The following is a 21,958-nucleotide window of genomic DNA, read 5'->3' as shown; positions in this document are numbered from 1 at the left end:
AAGCTGCCATGCTGTCCCTCTAACATTAAGCAGTGTTTTGGTACCTCTCCGGTAGAAGAAACTGCAGTACGTCTGAGAGAAGTCTCATCATTTACGAGTAGCTCAGTCATTCCATGTCCAATCTTGTCTCATCTCTGGGATAGTGTGTCTGTCTGATAGGTCTGTGATAACCTTCAGTTTGTGATGCTGATACTGTATCTATTTTTCCAAGACTGGCAATGGTCCCTCTGAGAAAATTCCCATTATTTTTCACCATCTGACATTGACACGGCCATTACAACTGAACAGAGACTAATAATGAAGTCAGACTTATCAGAAGCACCTCATCTCGGACTTATCTCACCTGTTACTCTGGAATGCTCTCCATTATATGGAAAACTTAGGAGCATCTCAGGAATGCTTCCTGCATCATTAATCCACCCCGAGATCATGTGTAATTATGTAATAACATTACAGTGCATTTTGAGAAAGACAGTAGAGTATTCTTATGATAACACCATCATAGCTCCAGGTGCATACCTTTCTGTGAAATGTACAAAATACAGCCTTAGAGTTAACAGTGATTGTTGTCTGTGTCATTTTAACTACAGGTTTATACACGCCTAGGTATAGAACACATTGTTCTTCTTTCAATGCAAACACCTCTAGAGTAAAACATTAAAACATGAAATTAATTAATTGATAAACAAATATCATATTTCAACTTGTGAAAGTTTTAAAATAATCCTATTAACAGGTAGTTTGATATGTCAACAGATGTTGGATTCTGGTTATATTGTTTTAAACTCAAATTAATAGCAGTAGCAAGTGACATGACTCTTACCAGAAATGTTTTATCATGTAGGTAACTGTGACTAAAATATGTATTATCAAATAAAAATGACAGCTTATAAAAATACTTACATGTATGGTTGGAGATTTCCATAGCTGGACACTGCGTAGATCCCATCGATAAGTAAGTATTGAAAAACTATTAAAACGAAGATACAATCCATTTTCAAGTTGTGTTGAATGTATCGATTATATGCATTAAAGCGCAGAAAAGTAGCGGTATTGACACGTTTTAGTGAAAAGAGACAGAATGCACAAAAAATCCGTAGCCAAATTACTGAAAAAATATTGAAAGTTGGCTTCACTGTTACACTAAAAAAAATCAACCAGAGAGTGAGAAGTGTCAGTCCAACACCTTCTAGTTCCAAAAGTGATGCAGTCATACATCGCGTACAGAGTGGTGCTTGGAGGTCGTTCCTAACTGTTTTACAACATGCAGATGTTGAACGCACGTGCGCGCGCAATGGCTTATAAGAGTAAATCGAAGCAGCCTGGTCTCATAGACTAGACGTAGCATAGTAAAAGTAAATCTACAACAATCAAACTAGTATGGTTATGTTTGGTATGGTTACATAGGACAGAAGGTTACTTAAGGCTAAAACGAAAGTATGGTATTTGGTCGGGGTGGGTAGGTGGGTGGATATCATCATGGACAATTTCAGCATTTTAGCTAATTAACAACTACTTACTACTTTTTAGCTACTTTGCAACTACTTCAAATTTTAGCTAACCCTTCCCCTAGCCTAACTCCTAACACTAACCTAGCTAAACTAGCCTAGCTAGCATTAGCGTTACCCGCCTAGCTAACAACAAATTGGAATTCGTAACATATCATACTAATTGGAGTGTCCCTGATTTACATTTACTATGTTATGTCTACCCCTGAGTCCAGATTGTTTGAAGAGATAATGGATAATTTCAATGGAATGGATTGGGACAATAACAGAGAGGTTATCTTTTTCCCCCCAAATGTCCTGGTGTTGTAACATGTTGCAAGTTAAAACTGTATTATTATTAATTATTATTTTATTTTTTCCACCTTTATTTAACCAGGTAGGTCAGTTGAGAACAAGTTCTCATTTACAACTGCGACCTGGCTAAGATAAAGCAAAGCAGCGTGACAAAAACGACAACATAGAGTTACACATCAGATAAACAAACGTACAGCCAATAACACAATAGAAAAATCTGTATACAGTGTGTGCAAATGAAAGTTAAGGCAATAAATAGGTCAATAGTGGAGAAGTAATTACAATTTAGCAATTTACACTGGAGTGATAGATGTGCAGATGAGGATGTGCAAGTAGAAATACTGGTGTGCAAAAGGGCAGAAAAACAAAAACAAATATGGGGATGAGGTAGGTAGTTGGTTGGATGGGCTACATACACATGGGCTGTGTACAGCTGCTGCTCTGACAGCTGACGCTTAAAGTTAGTGAGGGAGATATAAGTCTCCAACTTCAGTGATTTTTGCAATTCGTTCCAGTCATTGGCAGCAGAGAACTGGAAGGAAAGGCGGCCAAAGGTGTTGGCTTTGGGGATGACCAGTAAAATATACCTGCTGGAGCGCGTGCTACAGGTGGGTGCTGCTATGGTAACCAGTGAGCTGAGATAAGGCGGAGCTATACCTAGCAAAGACTTATAGATGACCTGGAGCCAGTGGGTTTGGCGACGAATATGAAGCGAGGACCAGCCAACGTGAGCATACAGGTCGCAGTGGTGGGTAGTATATGGGGCTTTGGTGACAAAACGGATGGCACTGTGATAGACTGCATCCAATTTGCTGAGTAGAGTGTTGGAGGCTAATTTGTAAATGACATCGCCGAAGTCAAGGATCGGTAGGATAGTCAGTTTTACGAGGGTATGTTTGGCAGCATGAGTGAAGGGGGCTTTGTTGCGAAATAGGAAGACGATTCTAGATTTAACTTTGGATTGGAGATGCTTAATGTGAGTCTGGAAGGAGAGTTTACAGTCTAGCCAGACACCTAGGTATTTGTAGTTGTCCACATATTCTAGGTCAGAACCGTCCAGAGTAGTGATGCTAGTCGGGCGGGTGGGTGCGGGCAGCGATCAGTTGAAGAGCATGCATTTCATTTTACTAGCATTTAAGAGCAGTTGGAGGCCACAGAAGGAGTGTTGTATGGCGTTGAAGCTCGTTTGGAGGTTTGTTAACAGTGTCCAAAGAAGGGCCAGATGTATACAGAATGGTGTCGTCTGTATAGAGGTGGATCAAAGAATCACCCGCAGCAAGAGCGACATCATTGATATATACAGAGAAAAGAGTCGGCCCGAGAATTGAACCCTGTGGCACCCCCATAGAGACTGCCAGAGGTCCGGACAACAGGCCCTCGGATTTGACACAATGAACTCTATCTGAGAAGTAGTTAGTGAACCAGGCGAGGCAGTCATTAGAGAAACCAAGGCTGTTGAGTCTGCCGATAAGAATACGGTGATTGACAGAGTCGAAAGCCTTGTGAATTGATGTGAATTGATGTGAGGGCCCCTTAGGCTACAATACAATTATTTGTTCTAGGCCATTCATTTCTAGCAGGTAGATCAACAAGTCATTTCAGACATACAACATTACACTTCACACACATCTTAATGACACATCAGAATAGATCAGTTTTCAATTCAGGGGCAATATGTTATTGGTATCCACTGCTGCCTAATCCTACCCAAAGAGGAACCTCTAGTTGCAATAGAGCCGAAAGAGAAGGGGGAGATATGCCACTTATGTGAGTTATGGATGAAGACTACGGGTGGTCAAGCTGCACAGGTCAGTGTTCAGGGCACAGCTGATGCTGCCTGTGGTCAGACGGGTCAAAGTTACTGCTGCTCTCCATCTAATCTAATGACCAAAGGCCCAGAGGGTCAATACCAGCCATGGTCTAATTACCACTGCAATGGGTGAAATGGTTACACACACAGGGACCATGGATTGTTCTGCAATAGTTAGGACTACACATAATTTGAAGACTTTCTCCTGACATAATTGGCATTTTTACAGGGGTATTTTAATTTGAAATAGCCTACCAAATGAAATATTAAAATAATACGATTATTAGAACTTACTGTTTTAGTCATTGTGTTTCCATCTGTCTCAGTGAGAGCTTGGAGAAAATAAATGTGTATGTGTGGGATTATCCCTCGTCTTGATACAGTGCTCTTATAGGCCGAATAGTTACGTACTGTCTTGTTAGTGCTGACTTCTGTTGACAAGGAAGTGACACAAGGGCACAGAGTATTCCACAGGCATAGGCCATGACTCTGCAAACATGCTGAAGTCCTCACATTGACATCAACATTAGAGGACTATGTGATTTATTTAGTAAACAGTGTAGCCCATTCAAATGACAGGTTTATGAGCTAGGAGAGAAGGCTCATGAGATGAATGTGGGAAAGTATGTGAGGGGTACAAGATGTGTTTCCCTAATAAAGGCGAAGCTGTAACACAGGATAGTTACAGGGTAGGCCTATAAGTAGTTTATACGCATTTAATTATTAGTTTATAGATTGTAATACTATCTGTTAAACAGTAACACATTGGTTGAAATTGGTGCTTGTCATGTAGCCTTGTTGACTATGTTATGTAAGCTATGTTGGTATTGTAGCAAATTTGGGGGGTAGCCCTGACCGGGACTCAAACCCGGGTCCAGCAACTGTCAAACTAACACCGTAACTGTTAAGTCAAGAGGTCCAAACCTCTTGACAAGGTCGCTAGGTGTTGGTTCTTCAGGATCGGTGTCCCGTCCTCGGAACGGTTGAGCAAATGTAGGCTAATGCGATTAGCATGAGGTTGTAAGTAACAAGACAATTTCCCAGGACATAGACATATCTGATATTGGTAGAAAGCTTAAATTCTTGTTAATCTAACTGCACTGTCCAATTTACAATAGCTATTACAGTGAAAGAATACCATGCTTGTCACAGCTGTCTTCAGGAATGGACCAAGGCGCAGCGGGAATGTGGATAGTCATAGTTAATTCAAAAAAAGATTAAAGCATCCACGGTGAAAAACAATAAGCAAGACAGCAACAGTTTTACAGGCTATACAAATGCAGTGCAAAAACAACTGGCGACTCCTGACTGGCAGGCAGCTCTGGCGACTCCTGACTGGCAGGCAGCTCTGACGACTCCTGACTGGCAGGCAGCTCTGGCGACTCCTGACTGGCAGGCAGCTCTGGCGACTCCTGACTGGCGAGGCTGGGCTGACACACTAGACGCCTGATGCGTGGGGCTGGTACTGGACGTGCCAGCCTGGAGACACGCATCTCCATGCTAGTGCGTCTAGCGGGAAACACCGGACCGTCGAGGCGCACTGGCGGTCTTGAGCGCAGGGTTGGTATCACCCCTTCTGGCTCGATGCTCCCCTCAACCTGGCACATGCGGGGCGCTGGTACAGGGCGGACTGGCCTGTGCGTCCGTATATGCGTGATGGTGCGTACCTCAGCGTAACATGGTGCCCTCCACCTCATACGCACCTCCCTGTAATCACGGGTAGCTGGCTTACGGCTCTTCCTTGGCCTGGCCAAGCTACCCGTGTGCCCCCCAAAAATATTTTATTGGGGGTGCCTCTCCGGCTTCCTCGCCAGCCGTGTTCCAGCATAACGTTCCCGTTGGTTCCTCTGTCCAGCTGCCTCCACTCTCCTGAGTGCCTCCACCTGTTCCCATGGGAGGCAATCCCTTCCGGCCAGGATCTCTTCCCAAGTGTAGACTCCCTTGCCATCCAGGACATCCTCCCATGTCCATTCATCCACCCTGTTCGCCTGTGGCTTCCTCCTCTTCCGCTGCTTGGTCCTTTTGTGGTGGGTAGTTCTGTCACAGCTGTCTTCAGGAATGGACCAAGGCACAGCGGGAATGTGGATACTCATAGTTTAATTCAAAAAAGAGTAAAGCATCCACTGTGAAAAACAATAAGCAAGACAGCAACAGTTTTACAGGCTATACAAATGCAGTGCAAAACAACTACCCACAATCCCAAAGAAAAACACACCCTTCTATATAGGACTCCCAATCAAAGGCAACTCAACACACCTGCCTTCAATTGGGAGTCCCATCCCCAACACAAACCCTTAACATACAAAAAACCTGCCACATCCTGACCACAACTGATACAATACCTCCCTCTGCTGGTCAGGACGTGACAATGCTATTGTTTGAGGAGAGTGCACAGTTTTGAACTTGAAAAGTTATTAATAAACCAATTAGGCACATTTGGGCAGTCTTGATACAACATTTTGAGCCGACATGCAATGGTTCATTGGATCAGTCTAAAACTTTGCACATACACAGCTGCCATCTAGTGGCCAAAATCTAAATTGTGCCTGGGTTGGAATAACACATTATGGCCTTTGTCTTGCATTTCAAAGATGGCGGTAAACATTTTTTTTAAACGGTTGGTTTTTTCTTTGTATTATCTTTTACCAGATCTAATGTGTTATATTCTCCTACATTCCTTTGACATTTCCACAAACTTCAAAGTGTTTCCTTTCAAATGGTATCAAAAATATGCATATCAGGTCATATTTCAGGTCGCAATTGTAAATGAGAACTTGTTCTCAACTTGCCTACCTGGTTAAATAAAGGTGAAATAAATAAAATATCCTTGCTTCAGGTCCTGAGCTACAGGCAGTTAGATATGGGTGTCATTTTAGGTGAACATTTTTGGGGAAAAGGGGCAGATCATTACCCCCTTCCTTCGGCAAAACGTGTCCCCACTCTTCTCTATAACAAGTCCCTCACGTGTACACTCCTCTCTGAAGGAAGGGGGTAATGTAGCGACCTTAACCCAACACCTAGCAATCTCGTCAAGAGGTTCGGACCTCCTGACGTAACGGTTAAGGTGTTAGCTTGACAGTCACTGGACCATCCCACTTCTGACACCAGTGTAGCGAATTTAGGGGGTAGCCCCGACCGGGACTCGACCCAAATCCAGCGACTGTCCATCACCTTTCGCCAAGAGGTCCGAACCGCTTGACGAAATCGCTAGGTGTTGGGTTAAGGTCTCTACAGTATATAGGGGGAAAAATCTATTAAGGTCATTGATGAAGTTCTGAATTATACTTCAGTGGAATCTGTTGAGGTTTGCTGACATCATCTGGTTGAAATGAAAACTGCACTAGGGACCACGCTGTTCCTAGTGTAGGAATTCAAATGATTGATAGAAAGACTCCGACCCTGGAAATCTTTGTCGGACGGAGGTAACTGAACTCTTCACTGTACTTCCTGCTCCAATGGGAAACAGTCGAGGTCCCATTTTACGTACACGAAAGCGTTGTACAACTTTGACACACTCCCCTACTGCTCTGCTTACGCGTCCTTTGCCCTGTGGTCAGCTGACACAACGCGGTTTATTATGCTTTGGGGAGCAAGAGTAGGCTTGTGTGTATTTCACCAAAGACTCGCTTCAGGATCCAAGTATTTACCGCCGATTGTTTATCATCATCGCAACATGTCTTCGACCGGATCAACACAATTGAAACGCCCGATTTCACTACTGGGATCGATGGCGTTTGGAGAACGTGCTGACGCGGAGACGAGCACAAACATGGTGAAAGCCTACTTGGAGCGCGGCCACAATGATTTGGATACTGCCTTCATGTACACAGACGGACAGGCAGAAACTATCATTGGGGGAATGAATCTACCCAAAACGGGTAACAAACACAGCTTTAATAGCTGTCTAGTATACTAACATTGTAAACAAAAGTAACATTATAATCTGAGTATGCTATGTTGTTCCACTGCTGCAAGTGTTTTTATTTCACCAGATTTCATGCATACTAGTAGTAACAGTACCTGTAGTTACATCAGTGAGTGCATTAACAGTTAAATCATACTGGTGCATAAAGTGTGCCCAGATAAAACTGCAATGTTACAAACCACTGCTACATTACCAGTATGACTTTTTACACATGTTCTATGACCCGATTGGATCTTATCAGCCATGTTCGTGTTTATTGCCTGTATCTACAGTGAGCATTGCCACCAAGGCCAACCCCTGGGAAGGAAAGACCCTGAAACCAGAGAGTGTGCGTTCCCAGCTGGACACCTCTCTGAAGAGGCTGCGTACACAGTGTGTGGACCTCTTCTACCTCCATGCTCCAGACCATCAGAACCCCATCCAGGACACACTGCAGGCCTGCCATGAACTCTACAAAGAGGTACCGATCCGGAGGGCAAGTCTCCTCACACCCACCCCGTAATACAGGCACATGTCATTTATTGCTATGTTGGTTTTCAGGGGAAATTTAAAGAGCTTGGCTTATCAAACTATGCTGCATGGGAAGTGGCTGAAATCTTTACCATCTGCCGACACAACAACTGGATTCTTCCCACTGTTTATCAGGTAACACACACAGGAAGTCTGCATCTGTCACATACCACACTGCCTTCGTTCAAAATACATAATATTAAATAGTAACTATGTTTTAAATGCTGTTTATCCTTTTCTTTTTTGGCACACTCCAAAAAGCAAGTTTTGTCTAATCTTGATTATTGTCCAGTCGTGTGCTCCAGTGCTGCAAGGAAAGACCTAGTTAAGTTGCAGCTGGCCCAGAACATTGTGGCACGTCTTGCTCATCATTGTAATCAGAGGGCTGATATAAATACTATGCATACCAGTCTCTCTTGGCTAAGAGTTGAGGAGAGACTGACTGCATTACTTCTTTTTATAAGAAACATTGTGTTGAAAATCCCAAATTGTTTGCATAGTCAATTTACACACAGCTCTGACACACACACTTACCCCACCAGACATGCCACCAGGGGTCTTTTCACAGTCCCCAAATCCAGAACAAATTCAAGAAAGTGTAGTATTGTAGAGGCATTATTGCATGGAACTCTGTTCCATCTCATATTGCTCAAATAAACAGCAAACCTGGTTTCAAAAAACAGATAAAGCAACACCTCACGGCACAACACCTCTCATCTATTTGACCTAGATAGTTTTTGTGTATGTATTGATATGTAGGCTACGTGTGCCTTAAAAAAAAAGGAGTTCTATCCTTGAGCTGTTCTTGTCTATTAATGTTCTGTATTATGTAATGTTTCATGTTTTGTGTGGACCCCAGGAAGAGTAGCTGTTGATTTTGCAACAGCTAATGGGGATCCTAATAAAATACCAAATAACTGTGCCTTTCTGTAGGGAATGTACAATGCCACCACACGACAGGTGGAGACAGAACTGCTACCATGTCTGAGATACTACAGCATCAGATTCTATGCATACAACCCTCTAGCAGGTACTGTGCATTTAAACTCAGCAAAAAAAGAAACGTCCCTTTTTCAGGACCCTGTCTCTAAAAGATAAGTCGTAAAAATCCAAATAACTTCACAGATCTTCATTGTAAAGGGTTTAAACACTGTTTCCCATGCTTGTTCAATGAACCATAAACAATTAATGAACATGCACCTGTGGAACGGCCGATAAGACACTTACAGCTTACAGACGGTAGGCCATTAAGGTCACAGTTATGAAAACTTAGAACACTAAAGAGGCCTTTCTACTGACTCTGAAAAACACCAAAAGAAAGATGCCCGGGGTCCCTGCTCATCTGTGTGAACGTGCCTTAGGCATGCTGCAAGGAGGCATGAGGACTGCAAATGTGGCCAGGGCAATAAATTGCAATGTCCGTACTGTGAGATGCCTAAGACAGCGCTACAGGGAGACAGGACGGACAGCTGATATTCGTCGTAGTGGCAGACCATGTGTAACACCTGCACAGGATCGGTACACCCGAACATCACATCTGCGGGAGAGGTACAGGATGGCAATAACTGCCCGAGTTACACCAGGAACGCACAATCCCTCCATCAGTGCTCACTGTCCACAGTAGGCTGAACTGAGTGCTTGTAGACCTGTTGTAAGGCAGGTCCTCACCAGACATCACCGGCAACACCGTCGTCTATGGGCACAAACCCACCGTTGCTGGACCAGACAGGACTGGCAAAAAGTGCTCTTCACTGACGAGCCGCGGTTTTCTCACCAGGGGTGATGGTTGGATTTGCGTTTATCGTTGAAGGAATGAGCATTACACCGAGGCCTGTACTCTGGAGCGGGATCGATTTGGAGGTGGAGGGTCCATCATGGTTTGGGACGGTGTGTCACAGCATTATCGGACTGAGCTTGTCATTGCAGGCATTCTCAACGCTGTGCGTTACAGGGAAGATATCCTTCTCCCTCATGTGGTACCCTTCCTGCAGGCTCATCCTGACATGACCCTCCAGCATGACAATGCCACCAGCCATGCTGCTCGTTCTGTGCGTGATTTCCTGCAAGACAGGAATGTCAGTGTCCTGCCATGGCCAGCGAAGAGCCCGGATCTCAATCCTATTGAGCATGTTTGGGACCTGTTGGATCAGAGGGTGAGGGCTAGGGCCATTCCCCCCCAGAAATGTCCGGGAACTTGCAGGTGCCTTGGTGGAAGAGTGGGGTAACGTCTCACAGCAAGAACTGGCAACTCTGGCACAGTCCATGAGATGCACAGCAGTACTTAATGCAGCTGGTGGCCACACCAGATACTGACTGTTACTTTTGACCCCCCCCTTTGTTCAGGGACACATTATTCCATTTCTGTTAGTCACGTCTGTGGAACTTGTTCAGTTTGTCTCAGTTGTTGAATCTTATGTTCATACAAATATTTACATGTTAAGTTTGCTGAAAATAAACGCAGTTGACAGTGAGTTTGCCGAGTTTATAACGCCTCTAAAGTGGCAAGATAGAGTATCATAAATAATCTCAATGTCTAGTGTGAGAACTTGGTTTAACATGCACTTTGTTCTTCTGTGCAACCAGGGGGCCTTCTCACAGGGAAGTACCATTATCAGGACAAAGAAGGTTCTCAGCCTTCAGGACGTTTCTTTGGTAACAACTGGGCTGGTGCTTACAGAGACAGGTGAGAACAGAATAAAATGGTATTAATAAACTAGTATGGTCACAGTAGTTACTCACAATAAAAACATGATTTGTCCAGATTACCTTTACACTAGATACAATTAAACATTACATTTGGATGATTTATGTGTTGTGTGTCAGGTACTGGAAGGAGAGCCACTTCCAGGCGATAGACCTTGTTCAGAAGGCCATGGAGACAGCATATGGCTCAAACAAACCCTCCATGACATCTGCTGCTCTACGCTGGATGTACCACCACTCCCACCTCAAGGTAACCGACCACATTCAATAATGAACAGGGACAATTCACTATCAGCTAGGTCACTTTGGCTGCATTTACACAGGCAGCCTAATTCGGACCTTTTTCCACTAATGGACTAATTCCACTAATCGGAGCAGCTCTTTTGCCATAATTGGGCAAAAGATCAGAATTGGGCTGCCTGTAAAAACACAAAGTCAATGATTACAAATCAAAATGTTTCTTTACAATGTGAAAAGGAACATTTCACTGAATGTCAGCAGTACTATACTGCTCAAAAAAATAAAGGGAACACTTAAACAACACATCCTAGATCTGAATGAATGAAATAATCTTATTAAATACTTTTTTCTTTACATAGTTGAATGTGCTGACAACAAAATCACACAAAAATAATCAATGGAAATCCAATTTATCAACCCATGGAGGTCTGGATTTGGAGTCACACTCCAAATTAAAGTGGAAAACCACACTACAGGCTGATCCAACTTTGATGTAATGTCCTTAAAACAAGTCAAAATGAGGCTCAGTAGTGTGTGGCCTCCACGTGCCTGTATGACCTCCCTACAATGCCTGGGCATGCTCCTGATGAGGTGGCGGACGGTCTCCTGAGGGATCCCCTCCCAGACCTGGACTAAAGCATCCGCCAACTCCTGGACATCCTGTGGTGCAACGTGGCGTTGGTGGATGGAGCGAGACATGATGTCCCAGATGTGCTCAATTGGATTCAGGTCTGGGGAACGGGCGGGCCAGTCCATAGCATCAATGCCTTCCTCTTGCAGGAACTGCTGACACACTCCAGCCACATGAGGTCTAGCATTGTCTTGCATTAGGAGGAACCCAGGGCCAACCGCACCAGCATATGGTCTCACAAGGGGTCTGAGGATCTCATCTCGGTACCTAATGGCAGTCAGGCTACCTCTGGCGAGCACATGGAGGGCTGTGTGGCCCCCCAAAGAAATGCCACCCCACACCATGACTGACCCACCGCCAAACCGGTCATGCTGGAGGATGTTGCAGGCAGCAGAACGTTCTCCACGGCGTCTCCAGACTCTGTCACGTCTGTCACGTGCTCAGTGTGAACCTGCTTTCATCTGTGAAGAGCACAGGGCGCCAGTGGCGAATTTGCCAATCTTGGTGTTCTCTGGCAAATGCCAAACGTCCTGCACGGTGTTGGGCTGTAAGCACAACCACCACCTGTGGATGTCGGGCCCTCATACCACCCTCATGGAGTCTGTTTCTGACCGTTTGAGCAGACACATGCACATTTGTGGCCTGCTGGAGGTCATTTTGCAGGGCTCTGGCAGTGCTTCTCCTGCTCCTCCTTGCACAAAGGCAGATGTAGCGGTCCTGCTGCTGGGTTGTTGCCCTCCTACGGCCTCCTCCACGTCTCCTGATGTACTGGCCTGTCTCCTGGTAGCGCCTCCATGCTCTGGACACTACGCTGACAGACACAGCAGACCTTCTTGCCACAGCTCGCATTGATGTGCCATGCTGGATGAGCTGCACTACCTGAGCCACTTGTGTGGGTTGTAGACTCCGTCTCATGCTACCACTAGAGTGAAAGCCCCGCCAGCATTTAAAAGTGATGCAAACATCAGCCAGGAAGCATAGGAACTGAGAAGTGGTCTGTTGTCACCACCTGCAGAACCACTCCTTTATTGGGGGTGTCTTGCTAATTGCCTATAATTTCCACCTGTTGTCTATTCCATTTGCACAAAAGCATGTGAAATTTATTGTCAATCAGTGTTGCTTCCTAAGTGGACAGTTTGATTTCACAGAAGTGTGATTGACTTGGAGTTACATTGTGTTGTTTAAGTGTTCCCTTTATTTTTTTGAGCAGTGTATTTAAACAATCTTCATAAGGTGAATAAAAAAGTGTGGTGTATGTAGTGTTAATTGTTGGGTCCTCTTGTACCTGGGCTTCGTCTCCACTGTTCCAGGGTGATTTGGGAGATGGTGTAATCATTGGGATGTCCAGTATGGAGCAGCTAGAGCAAAACCTTTCCGCCTCTGAGGAGGGGCCTCTGGATGAGCGTGTGGTGGAGGCATTCAAACACGCCTGGGACCTGGTGGCCCACGAGTGCCCCAATTACTTCCGCTAGATGGCTCCTCAACAACCCCGGCTAGTCTAGAGCCCACATCTGATCGACTATATCCACTGACTGTTGCCTTTTTACCAAATGTGCCGTATACGGTTAGCTAATTAACATGTACAGTGAGATGTAGGTTTTATAAGTAAGTCAGTTTGGTTATCAGATCGATGCTTTAGCGAAATTACAAAAAAAGTGCAGATTATGATTTTGGTCCTATTATATCACTTCATGTAAATTCAATGAATTGAGGGTAGTTATGTTTTCAGGAAACTTTCTGGTGTCTGTCTTGACTTTAATAAACTGGGGAGCAATTGGGACAGTATTTTTTTCCTTAATGATATCTGCCATGGCCAGTGCGTTCGATTAACTTTGTGGGTCACGATTTTACAGCCTAGCTTAAAGATATACTTCGCATTCACAATTCCAACTTTCTTTTGTGGGATGTTTTATAGGACACAACTCAGCATACTGTTAAGTTTGTACTGTTGTATTTGAGTGGACCAAAAAAAAAATCTATAAAGCACAAAATGTATATACACAGTTCCTGGGTAACATTGCAATTCGGAAACACTTTAAAGTAATTTGTTTTGACGTCACCTAAAAAAAGAAAAGGCACAGTATTAAAAACATTAAGTCTGAGACGTCCATTGCTCTATCCAGAGTCATTCCCTTCTTCCTCTTCGTTATCTTCCTCAGCTAGCTTCTCAAAGTCGCTCGTTTCAGAGTTCCACATGCACTGGATCCGCACTCTGAATTCAGCCATCTCAATCCCGAAGAGTTTCTATGTTATGGAAAATAAGTTAATTTGATAAGCCATTTATGGGACCATCTAGCAACTGGACTTGCAAAATGCCTCATAGGCCTATCAGAAGGTGTAGACTGGGGGAACGCTTTAGAACTCACCAGAATACGGGCCTGTTCAGGGGTTAGTGTGTCTCCCTCTTTGCACACTCCGTGGTCTTTCAGTAGCGTCACCACTCCTACGACAAAACAATGGGGTATAAGCCAACAATTGCAACATGTATTCCTTCTTTGGAATGAATCAAAAGAAAACCTTGGGTTAGATCAGAAGTTGAAGTTTGTATCAGAAGCATAAAAAGTTCATTTGAAAAAAACAAAACAGGTGGAGGTTAGGGACATCCTTTCATTACAGACTTAGGAAAGCTTTCTCTGAACATCAGAGACAGGTTCTCACCTTTCTTGAGTGCTGTGGGGAGTCCCAACTGTCTCAGCTGTGGCTCCATGGAGTGAGGGAACTGTTCCAGGGGTCCTTCATCAAGTGTTATGGCCATCCCTGCCTTGTTTCCTGCTCGTGCAAAATCCATCTCTTTGAACTGGTTGAAATACCTGAAGAACATTTATCAAGAGAAAAATGTATATGAAACTACCACAGGGGACAAGGAATCAGCCGCAGCACTGGATCGTCGCAAAAATGGACTCAAGCTAATGATCGAACATCTTTAATGGAAATGCAAAATATTGATCTACTTACTCTTGTACCTCTTCTTTAGTTTTATTTGTGAATAGCACACCCACTTCTCCTCTCAGAAACCTGCTGACCTACAAAATAAGCAGGCCGACATTAATTGAACCCCTTGCAAAGTGTCATTGTGCAATTTGACCCTCACTTTATCACAGATTTGACATACCTTGTGCAAATTGTCTTTGTACTCGCTTGTTGATCCTTTACCTATAGCGATCATCATCACTTTGTTTTTTCCAAAAAAGAATCTGTGAAAGTGAAGAAAAACCTTAGTCAAACTGGCTAGTCAGCTACATGTATTTATACACATAACACATAGGTGTCTGACCATTTGATTTGTCTTAATAGTGAGAACCAGGCTGCATAGACTAGTGTGTTGAGTGTTCATGTGTGTTCTTACCGACTGTGTTTCCAGGCTGTCCTGATGTCTTTCAATTTGTTGTTCCTCATGTTTGCCACAGAGAAGATGAACAGGTGCTTGTACATTTCCACACATTTCCGCAACTATAAGGACACGGACATAGATAGACTATTAGTCAAAGAGTATCAATGTCAAGACAGGAAACAACTAGCTAACTAGGATTGAATGGTCAGAAATAGTTACCTCTTCTATTAAGTTCTGTTTTGTTTCCAGACCCTTCTTGGCTGTTTTTGTTAGTGAAACTGAGAAGTGAGAAAGGCACACACTAAGGGTTAATACCTACAGGACAACAAAAAATGTTCAGCAATAGCTATATTTGCAAACATAACCTGCTTGCTAGCTAGCTATTAGCTTATGGTGCTAGCTAGCGGGCTACTCTTTCACCTCTTGATGCAATACATCCCCTGCAAATGCTATAGTAGTGAACTGCTACCTCAAGTAATGCATTAAGCCAAACTATACTTAATATACTCTTCATCTACTGGATAAATCTGACATAAAAACCTACTTTTCTTGTCCCTCTTTGACTTCGGCATGGTTCCACGCGTTGTAGAACAAGACCTAGGGAGGAAAAGGACTCCACGTGTTCCTGTCTGCTGAACATAGCTGTCCAAAATATGCCTGACAATAATTCACTATTCACTTGCATTTTCTGAGATCATTTTCTGTCGCATCCTTGAATTTAAATGAGATATTGAGTTTGATGATAGGAATACATTATTTAATCATCTGGATTAAACGTGTAGAAAAATGTGCTTTACAGACATGTCTCTTTTTCCCCAGCAGATGGAGCCCTGCAAACATAAGAGGGCACAAATAAGTGTTATAACAAGGCAATCATAATAAAGCCATTAGAACTTAGTATTGTGTGACAGAAATAATGATTTCCTTCTTTATTCTATGGAGTTCTCTGTTGAGTGTCAACACTGTAGCTACATCTTTGCATAATTAATGTGCTGCAATGACAGCAAAATTGACAGCAGTGTCCCTTGAGTGAGATGTCTGTGGCATGTGCATCTCTGACATGTGATTCAATGTAGGATAGTTAATCAATGTGTACTGCTTTAACAAACAAATGGATACCGTGATAGAACCATCTATGTGGGTGTTGCCTGCTGGGTTTGTGTAATAATTCTCTATGCCAGATGAGTTTATGTGTTACGTTATCTGTGAACCTGAAGTGAGAAATGCAGTAGCAAGAGGTGAAATCCCACATAGACAAATGACAGCCATATCCACATAGCGTCTCAGGGTAGGAGTGCTGATCCAGGTCAGGACCAGTTTTTCACTTTTAGATCATAATGAATATGAATATATGGACAGATCCTATATTACACCTAAGTGTGAATGTTGTTCATTTACTACAGCTCAGCATGCAACAGCACAGTCCCCTCCAAGCTTATCACCAAGCTCAGGACTGGGACTAAACACCTCCCTCTGCAATTGCATCTTGGGCATCCTGACGGGCCGCCCCCAGTTGGTGAGGGTAGGCAACAACACATCCGCCATGCTGACCTCAACACAGGGGCCCCTCAGGGGAGCGTGCTTAGTCCCCTCCTGTTCTCCCTGTTCACCCATGACTGTTCACTACTCTCGACTCCAACACAATCATTAAGTTTGCTGATGGCATGATGGTGATTGGCCTGATAACCGGCGACGATGACACAGTCTATTGGGAAGGGGTCAGTGACCTGGTAGTGTGGTGCCAGGACAACAACCTCACCCTTAACGTCAGCAAGACAAAGAAGCTGATCGTGGACTATAGAGAGCCGAGCAAACCCCCATCCACATCGATGGGCTGTGTGACTCATCACATACGCTGCTGCTACTGTTTATTATCTACTGTATCCTGTTGCCTAGTAATTTTACCCCTTACTATATGCACATATCGACCTCAATTATCTCGTACCCCTGCGCATCGACTCGGTACTGGTACCCCGTGTATATACCCAAGTTATCGTTACTCATTGTGTATTTATTCCTTGTGTTATTATCTTTCTATTATTTTTCTATTTTTCTCTCTGCATTGTTGGGAAGCATATCATTGTTAGTCTACACTTGTTGGCTACAAAGCATGTGGCAAATGGCAAATAAAAATAGATTTGATAATGTATTAGCATTTGTGGTACAAATCACATTCAAGTCATGGGACCGATATTATAATTTTTTGCGCATCATGTCAAAATCATCTGAAAGTATCTAAATTGATTGTGAAGATCAAAAAAGTCACTTATAGATGTTTTGAGCATGATGTGCGAAAAATGTTGCTCTCAGTCCCATGATTTGAATGGGATTTGTGCCACAAATGCTAAAACATTAGCATGTGGAAACAGTGCCAGCATGGATTGCTGTCATACCTTGTGCATAGACTGCTTAAAGGGTAAGGAAACCAATTAGTAATTTTGTAATTTGGGTGAACTATCCCTTAATTTTTTTACTTTTATGTCTTATAATAACTTTTTGGTGCTTGAGTAGGCTACCATTCCAGACAAAAGATTAAACGTTTTTAGAAGATCCGGATGTCAGCTTTCTGATGAATAAAGGCTGCTGTCTTGGCAGACTTTGACCCTCTATAGATGGGAATCATGTTCAAGGGAAGCTTTAAAATATCAAATGCATTTCCTCTCCGTCACGTATTGTTCTTTCACACAGGCCTAAGGGGAATAGTATATGATGGGTGGAGTAGTTATAGATTCCCTCTATATAAAAATAAATGTCAAATCAAAATCAAATCAAATTGTATTTGTCACGCTTCATAAAACAACAGGCGCAGACTAACAGTGAAATGCTTACTTACGGGTCCTTTTCCAACAATGCAGAGTTAAAGATAAAGATAAAAAATATAAAATATAAATAGTGACACTAGGAAGAAATCCACAGTAAATAACGAATAACAATAACGAGTAAGAGCAAAATGGTTATATACAGGGAGTACTACAGTAGTATCGAGTCAATATGCAGGGGTACGAGGTAATTGAGGTAGCTGTGTGCATATAGCTAGGGGTAAAGTGACTAGGCAACAGTTTTATTTTTTTATTTTACCTTTATTTAACTAGGCAAGTCAGTTAAGAACAAATTCTTATTTTCAATGATGGCCTAGGAACAGTGGGTTAACTGCCTTGTTCAGGGGCAGAATGACAGATTGTTACCTTGTCAGCTCGGGGATTCAATCTTGCAACCTTTTGGTTACTAGTCCAACGCTCTAACCACTAGTCTACCTGCCGCCCATAACAGTATACAGTATAGATGATAAACAGCTGTAGCAGCAGCATGTGGAGCAGTAGCAGCATATGTGGTGTGTGTGTGTGTGTGTGTGTGTGTGTGTGTGTGTGTGTGTGTGTGTGTGTGTGTGTGTGTGTGTGTGTGTGTGTGTGTGTGTGTGTGTGTGTGTGTGTGTGTGTGTGTGTGTGTGTGTGTGTGTGTGTGTGTGTGTGTGTGTGTGTGTGTGTGTGTGTATATCCAAGACCTGGCATTTGGGGTGTAGTGAGATGCCCAATGGGCTTAACGGTTCTCTTCTCATCACTCATCTTGAAAAAAACATATACCAAAAACTTGGAAATCAATTAATCTGCCATCATTAACACAAACAAGAAATTCAATGATTTATTATTTAAAAGGAAACACCATGGGCAACCGAGAAAAACAAATTGGTACAATTTAAGGCCAAGTGGGGGTATGATATTTGGGGTATGATATTTGGGGTATGATATTTGTGCATCTGTAACTTTCTCACTCATCATTATTCACGATTAATTCAGCACAATCTGTAATTATGGTAGCATCCACATTAATTAGAAACATTATTTTCTTATTGACAATAAAAATTACTCCAAAATACGATACATTATTTACCATTAATTTATTTTGGGCACCAAATCATCTGAAACACAACCAGTGAATTTGTCCCAATACTTTTGGTCCACTAAAATGGGGGGCTATGAATAAAAATGTTGTAAACTAAACGGCTCACCCGATATGTATGAAAATAGCCTCAAATTAAATCTGACAGTCTGCACTTTAAACTCATAATCATTGTACCACTTCAAATCCAAAGTGCTGGAGTACAGAGCCAAAACAACAACAAAAATGGTCACTGTCCCAATACTTTTGGAGCTCATTGTATTTCGCAGCCTTGCATAGCAGTCTTATGGCTTGAGGGTAGAAGCTGTTCAGAGTCCTGTTGGTTCCAGACTTGGTGCACTGGTATCGCTTGCCATGTGGTTGTAGAGAGAACAGTCTATGGCTTGGGTGGTTGGAGTCATTGACAATTTTTTGGGCCTTCCTCTGACCACCTGGTTTAAAGATCCTGGATGGCAGGGAGCTCGACCCCAGTGATGTACTAGGCCGTACTCACCACCCTCTGTAGCGCCTTGTGGTCAGGTGCCTTGCAGTTGCTGTACCAAGCAGTAATGCAGCCAGTCAAGATGCTCTTAATGGTGCAGCAGTATAACTTTTTGAGGATCTGAGGGCCCATGCCAAATCTTTTCAGCCAGGATGTTTTGTTGCCTACACTCTCCACCTGGCGGTGGCCCGTCAGGAAGTCCAAGATCCAGTTGCAGAGGGAGGTGTTCAGTCACAGGGTCCTGAGTTTGGTGATGAGCTTGGAGGGGACTATGGTGTTGAATGCTGAGCTATAGTCAATCAACAGAATTCTTACATAGGTATTCTTATTGTCCAGGTGGGTGAGGGCAGTGTGGAGTGCAATAGAGATCTGTGGATCTGTTGCGGTGGTATGCGAATTGGAGTGGATCTAGGGTGTCTGGGATGATGGTGTTGATCTGAGCCATGACCAGCCTTTCAAAGCATTTCATTGCTATTGATGTGAGTGCAATGGGGCGATAGTCATTTAGGCAGGCTACCTTGGCGTTCTTGGGCATGGGGACTACGGTGGTCTGCTTGAAACAAGTTGGTATTACAGACTCAGACAGGGAGAGGTTGAAAATGTCAGTGAAGACACTTGCCAGCTGGTCAGCGCATGCTCTGAGTACACGTCCTGGTACTCTGTCTGCAAATATTAGAGTCCTGGTATTTGGTCTGCGAATATTAACCTGTTTAATTAAAGGTCTTACTCACATTGTCTATGGAAAGCGAGATCACACAGTCATCCGGAACAGCTAGTGCTCTCAAATACACCTAACTTTATGGATTTGATCATTTGATGGCCATCTATCACGCTGTCATCTTTTTTTAAGGTGATATTGTTTTGCTTCATTTTAATGTTGACAATTTGTGTTTTGTGCACAGGGTGACTGGGAGCTCTGAAGCCCAAAATGCAGAAATATGAGTGAAAATACAGTTCCCCAAAATGTAATGATGGACAAATTATCCCTAGAATTAGACTAGGCTACCTTGAACAAAAACGTTTTGTTCAAGGTAGCCTAGTCTAATTTTATGGATAATTTGTCCATCATTACATTTTTGGGAACTGTATTTTCCCTCATTTTCTGCACTTTGGGCTTTATGATTTTTTTTGTACTGTGAGCTCGTGAGTTTGTTTTTGCTCGTGAGGGGGCGTGACAAAGAATGGGAGGGGCGAGGCATACGTTGCCCAGTTGAGCAGCTTGAAACATGATCCAGCGGCGCCAAGAAGAGGCAGGGCTATAGACTGGAAGCATAGTGTTATCACACCGCGGCACCAGCGTTCGGAGAGATACGTGAATAGGAGCGAAGAGAAAGAAAGAGAAAGTGTCTGTCTGTGTAGTGTAGAGAGGATGGGAAAGGGAGTAACTGGGAGCATTCAGCATCTGACAAATCAAAGGCACGTTGTCTCATATTCCTGCGTATAGCAGAGGAGGATGGAGCCTTGCCGGTTGAGCCAGAGGATTGGGCCGATAAGATGATCTGTTTGTGGATACCATTGTGTTTTTCTTGGCACCAATAGGAACATGTGTTTTCTGGAGGTTTGAGGAAAGCGATGGTTGCATCACCTTCAACTGCGCTGTCAATTTCATTTCAAAGAGACACATCATAAGAAACTCCGTGGGGAACTGGCCTTTTGGAGGATATGCAGAAATAGGATCGGTTTGGTTGTTAAATTATTTTAGCAAACAAAGCATTAAAACCAGCGGTTATCAGTTTTATGTTTACCGGTATGATGAACTCTTTTTTTGATACTTCGCCTGCTGCTATGATCGCTACAGTTCCTGTCAGCCGTATGTGCACTTCTGGGTCGGGCGCGGTAACCAGTGCTCTGCGAAATGATTTGGGGTCCAATATCCACGTCCTGAAGACTCTGAACCTGCGGTTTCGCTGTTTTCTTGCTAAGGTTCATGAACTAGAGCGGAGAAACAAATTATTAGAGAACCAACTGCAGCAAGCCTTGGAGCAACAACGATACCAAGTATACACACGTGAAGTAGCTGTCCAAACCGACTCTACTGAATCCCGACTGCCTGGTACCATTTGGAGTTTCACGCACGTGAGGAGACACGGCGAGCGCTATGAGACTCTCCAGGGGCCCGGTGTATCCTGGAATCACCCGGACGGTGTTGGGGTCCAAATCGATACCATCACACCAGAAATAAGAGCTCTGTATAATGTTTTGGCTAAAGTCAAGCGAGAGAGAGACGAATACAGGAGAAGGTAAGTACCAACAAACTACTGCATTCTGACAGTGACATCAGTGCGCATTTCCCATTGCAGCAGTTTTAGGCCTGACTGAAGCAGCAGAATCGGTCTACACTTTATTTCTGCATTTAATTCTAATTGCATGGTAATAATATATGCTGATATTTTGTCACCAAATAGGAATTAATGAAATGCGTCACTAATATAAAGAAACTGCAACTCTCAAAACCTCAAATTTGGTGAAAGGTGGACTGATTCATTACATATTTTGGTAGCCAAGCAGCAAGGGTATTGTAACGCTTGCCAAAACCATGCGATTGCGCGATACCCTCTAGACTTCAGTTTAGTTTTAACTCAAAGCAGATTTGTTAACTTTTTACATAATTGTTTAATTTTCACTCTA

At 43.3% G+C, this 21,958-nt stretch overlaps 4 protein-coding genes across 7 annotated transcripts in view; 2 read left to right on the top strand and 2 right to left on the bottom strand.

Moving 5' to 3' along the window:
* LOC115207737 (multiple epidermal growth factor-like domains protein 6) overlaps positions 1 to 1,235 on the bottom strand; it is a 93,817-nt gene extending 92,582 nt beyond the window's left edge. The window contains exon 1 of the mRNA XM_029775177.1: positions 904 to 1,235. Coding sequence (XP_029631037.1) covers positions 904 to 1,214 — 311 coding nt within the window. The 5' untranslated portion in view covers positions 1,215 to 1,235. The remainder of the gene's footprint in view (positions 1 to 903) is intronic.
* A 5,827-nt stretch (positions 1,236 to 7,062) lies between these two features.
* akr7a3 (aldo-keto reductase family 7, member A3 (aflatoxin aldehyde reductase)) lies at positions 7,063 to 13,406 on the top strand. The gene is made up of 7 exons (XM_029775175.1): positions 7,063 to 7,490; positions 7,810 to 7,997; positions 8,078 to 8,182; positions 8,981 to 9,077; positions 10,631 to 10,730; positions 10,871 to 11,000; positions 12,932 to 13,406. The coding sequence occupies exons 1-7, from the start codon at positions 7,190 to 7,192 to the stop codon at positions 13,091 to 13,093; spliced, it is 1,083 nt and encodes a 360-aa protein (XP_029631035.1). The 5' UTR covers positions 7,063 to 7,189; the 3' UTR covers positions 13,094 to 13,406.
* A 149-nt stretch (positions 13,407 to 13,555) lies between these two features.
* Positions 13,556 to 15,601, bottom strand: LOC115207736 (mRNA turnover protein 4 homolog). The gene is made up of 8 exons (XM_029775176.1): positions 15,497 to 15,601; positions 15,172 to 15,230; positions 14,968 to 15,071; positions 14,734 to 14,815; positions 14,577 to 14,644; positions 14,280 to 14,431; positions 13,988 to 14,064; positions 13,556 to 13,865 (listed from the first exon to the last, which is right to left on the bottom strand). The coding sequence occupies exons 1-8, from the start codon at positions 15,522 to 15,524 to the stop codon at positions 13,737 to 13,739; spliced, it is 699 nt and encodes a 232-aa protein (XP_029631036.1). The 5' UTR covers positions 15,525 to 15,601; the 3' UTR covers positions 13,556 to 13,736.
* A 4,938-nt stretch (positions 15,602 to 20,539) lies between these two features.
* Positions 20,540 to 21,958, top strand: part of LOC115207734 (intermediate filament family orphan 2) — a 41,573-nt gene continuing 40,154 nt past the window's right edge. For 3 of the 4 annotated variants that reach the window (XM_029775174.1, XM_029775173.1, XM_029775171.1), the window contains exon 1: positions 20,541 to 21,570. In XM_029775174.1, coding sequence (XP_029631034.1) covers positions 21,068 to 21,570 — 503 coding nt within the window. In that variant the 5' untranslated portion in view covers positions 20,541 to 21,067. Of the gene's footprint in view, positions 21,571 to 21,958 lie in introns of all 4 variants that reach the window. The other variant, XM_029775170.1, reaches the window with a different exon arrangement.

The sequence above is a fragment of the Salmo trutta genome, chromosome 14 (assembly GCF_901001165.1).
Source record: "Salmo trutta chromosome 14, fSalTru1.1, whole genome shotgun sequence".
Taxonomy (NCBI): Eukaryota; Metazoa; Chordata; class Actinopteri; order Salmoniformes; family Salmonidae; genus Salmo; species Salmo trutta.
This window is presented reverse-complemented; position numbering and strand designations above follow the sequence as displayed.

Coding starts and splice junctions, on each gene's coding strand:
- akr7a3 (XM_029775175.1), top strand. CDS start 7,190: ATGCTTTGGGGAGCAAGAGTAGGCTTGTGTGTATTTCACCAAAGACTC. Junction 7,491..7,809: donor AATGAATCTACCCAAAACGG/GTAACAAACACA, acceptor CTGTATCTACAG/TGAGCATTGCCACCAAGGCC. Junction 11,001..12,931: donor ACCACCACTCCCACCTCAAG/GTAACCGACCAC, acceptor CCACTGTTCCAG/GGTGATTTGGGAGATGGTGT.
- LOC115207736 (XM_029775176.1), bottom strand. CDS start 15,524: ATGCCGAAGTCAAAGAGGGACAAGAAAA. Junction 14,432..14,576: donor ACTAAAGAAGAGGTACAAGA/GTAAGTAGATCA, acceptor AATGTTCTTCAG/GTATTTCAACCAGTTCAAAG. Junction 13,866..13,987: donor CTGAACAGGCCCGTATTCTG/GTGAGTTCTAAA, acceptor TCCATAACATAG/AAACTCTTCGGGATTGAGAT.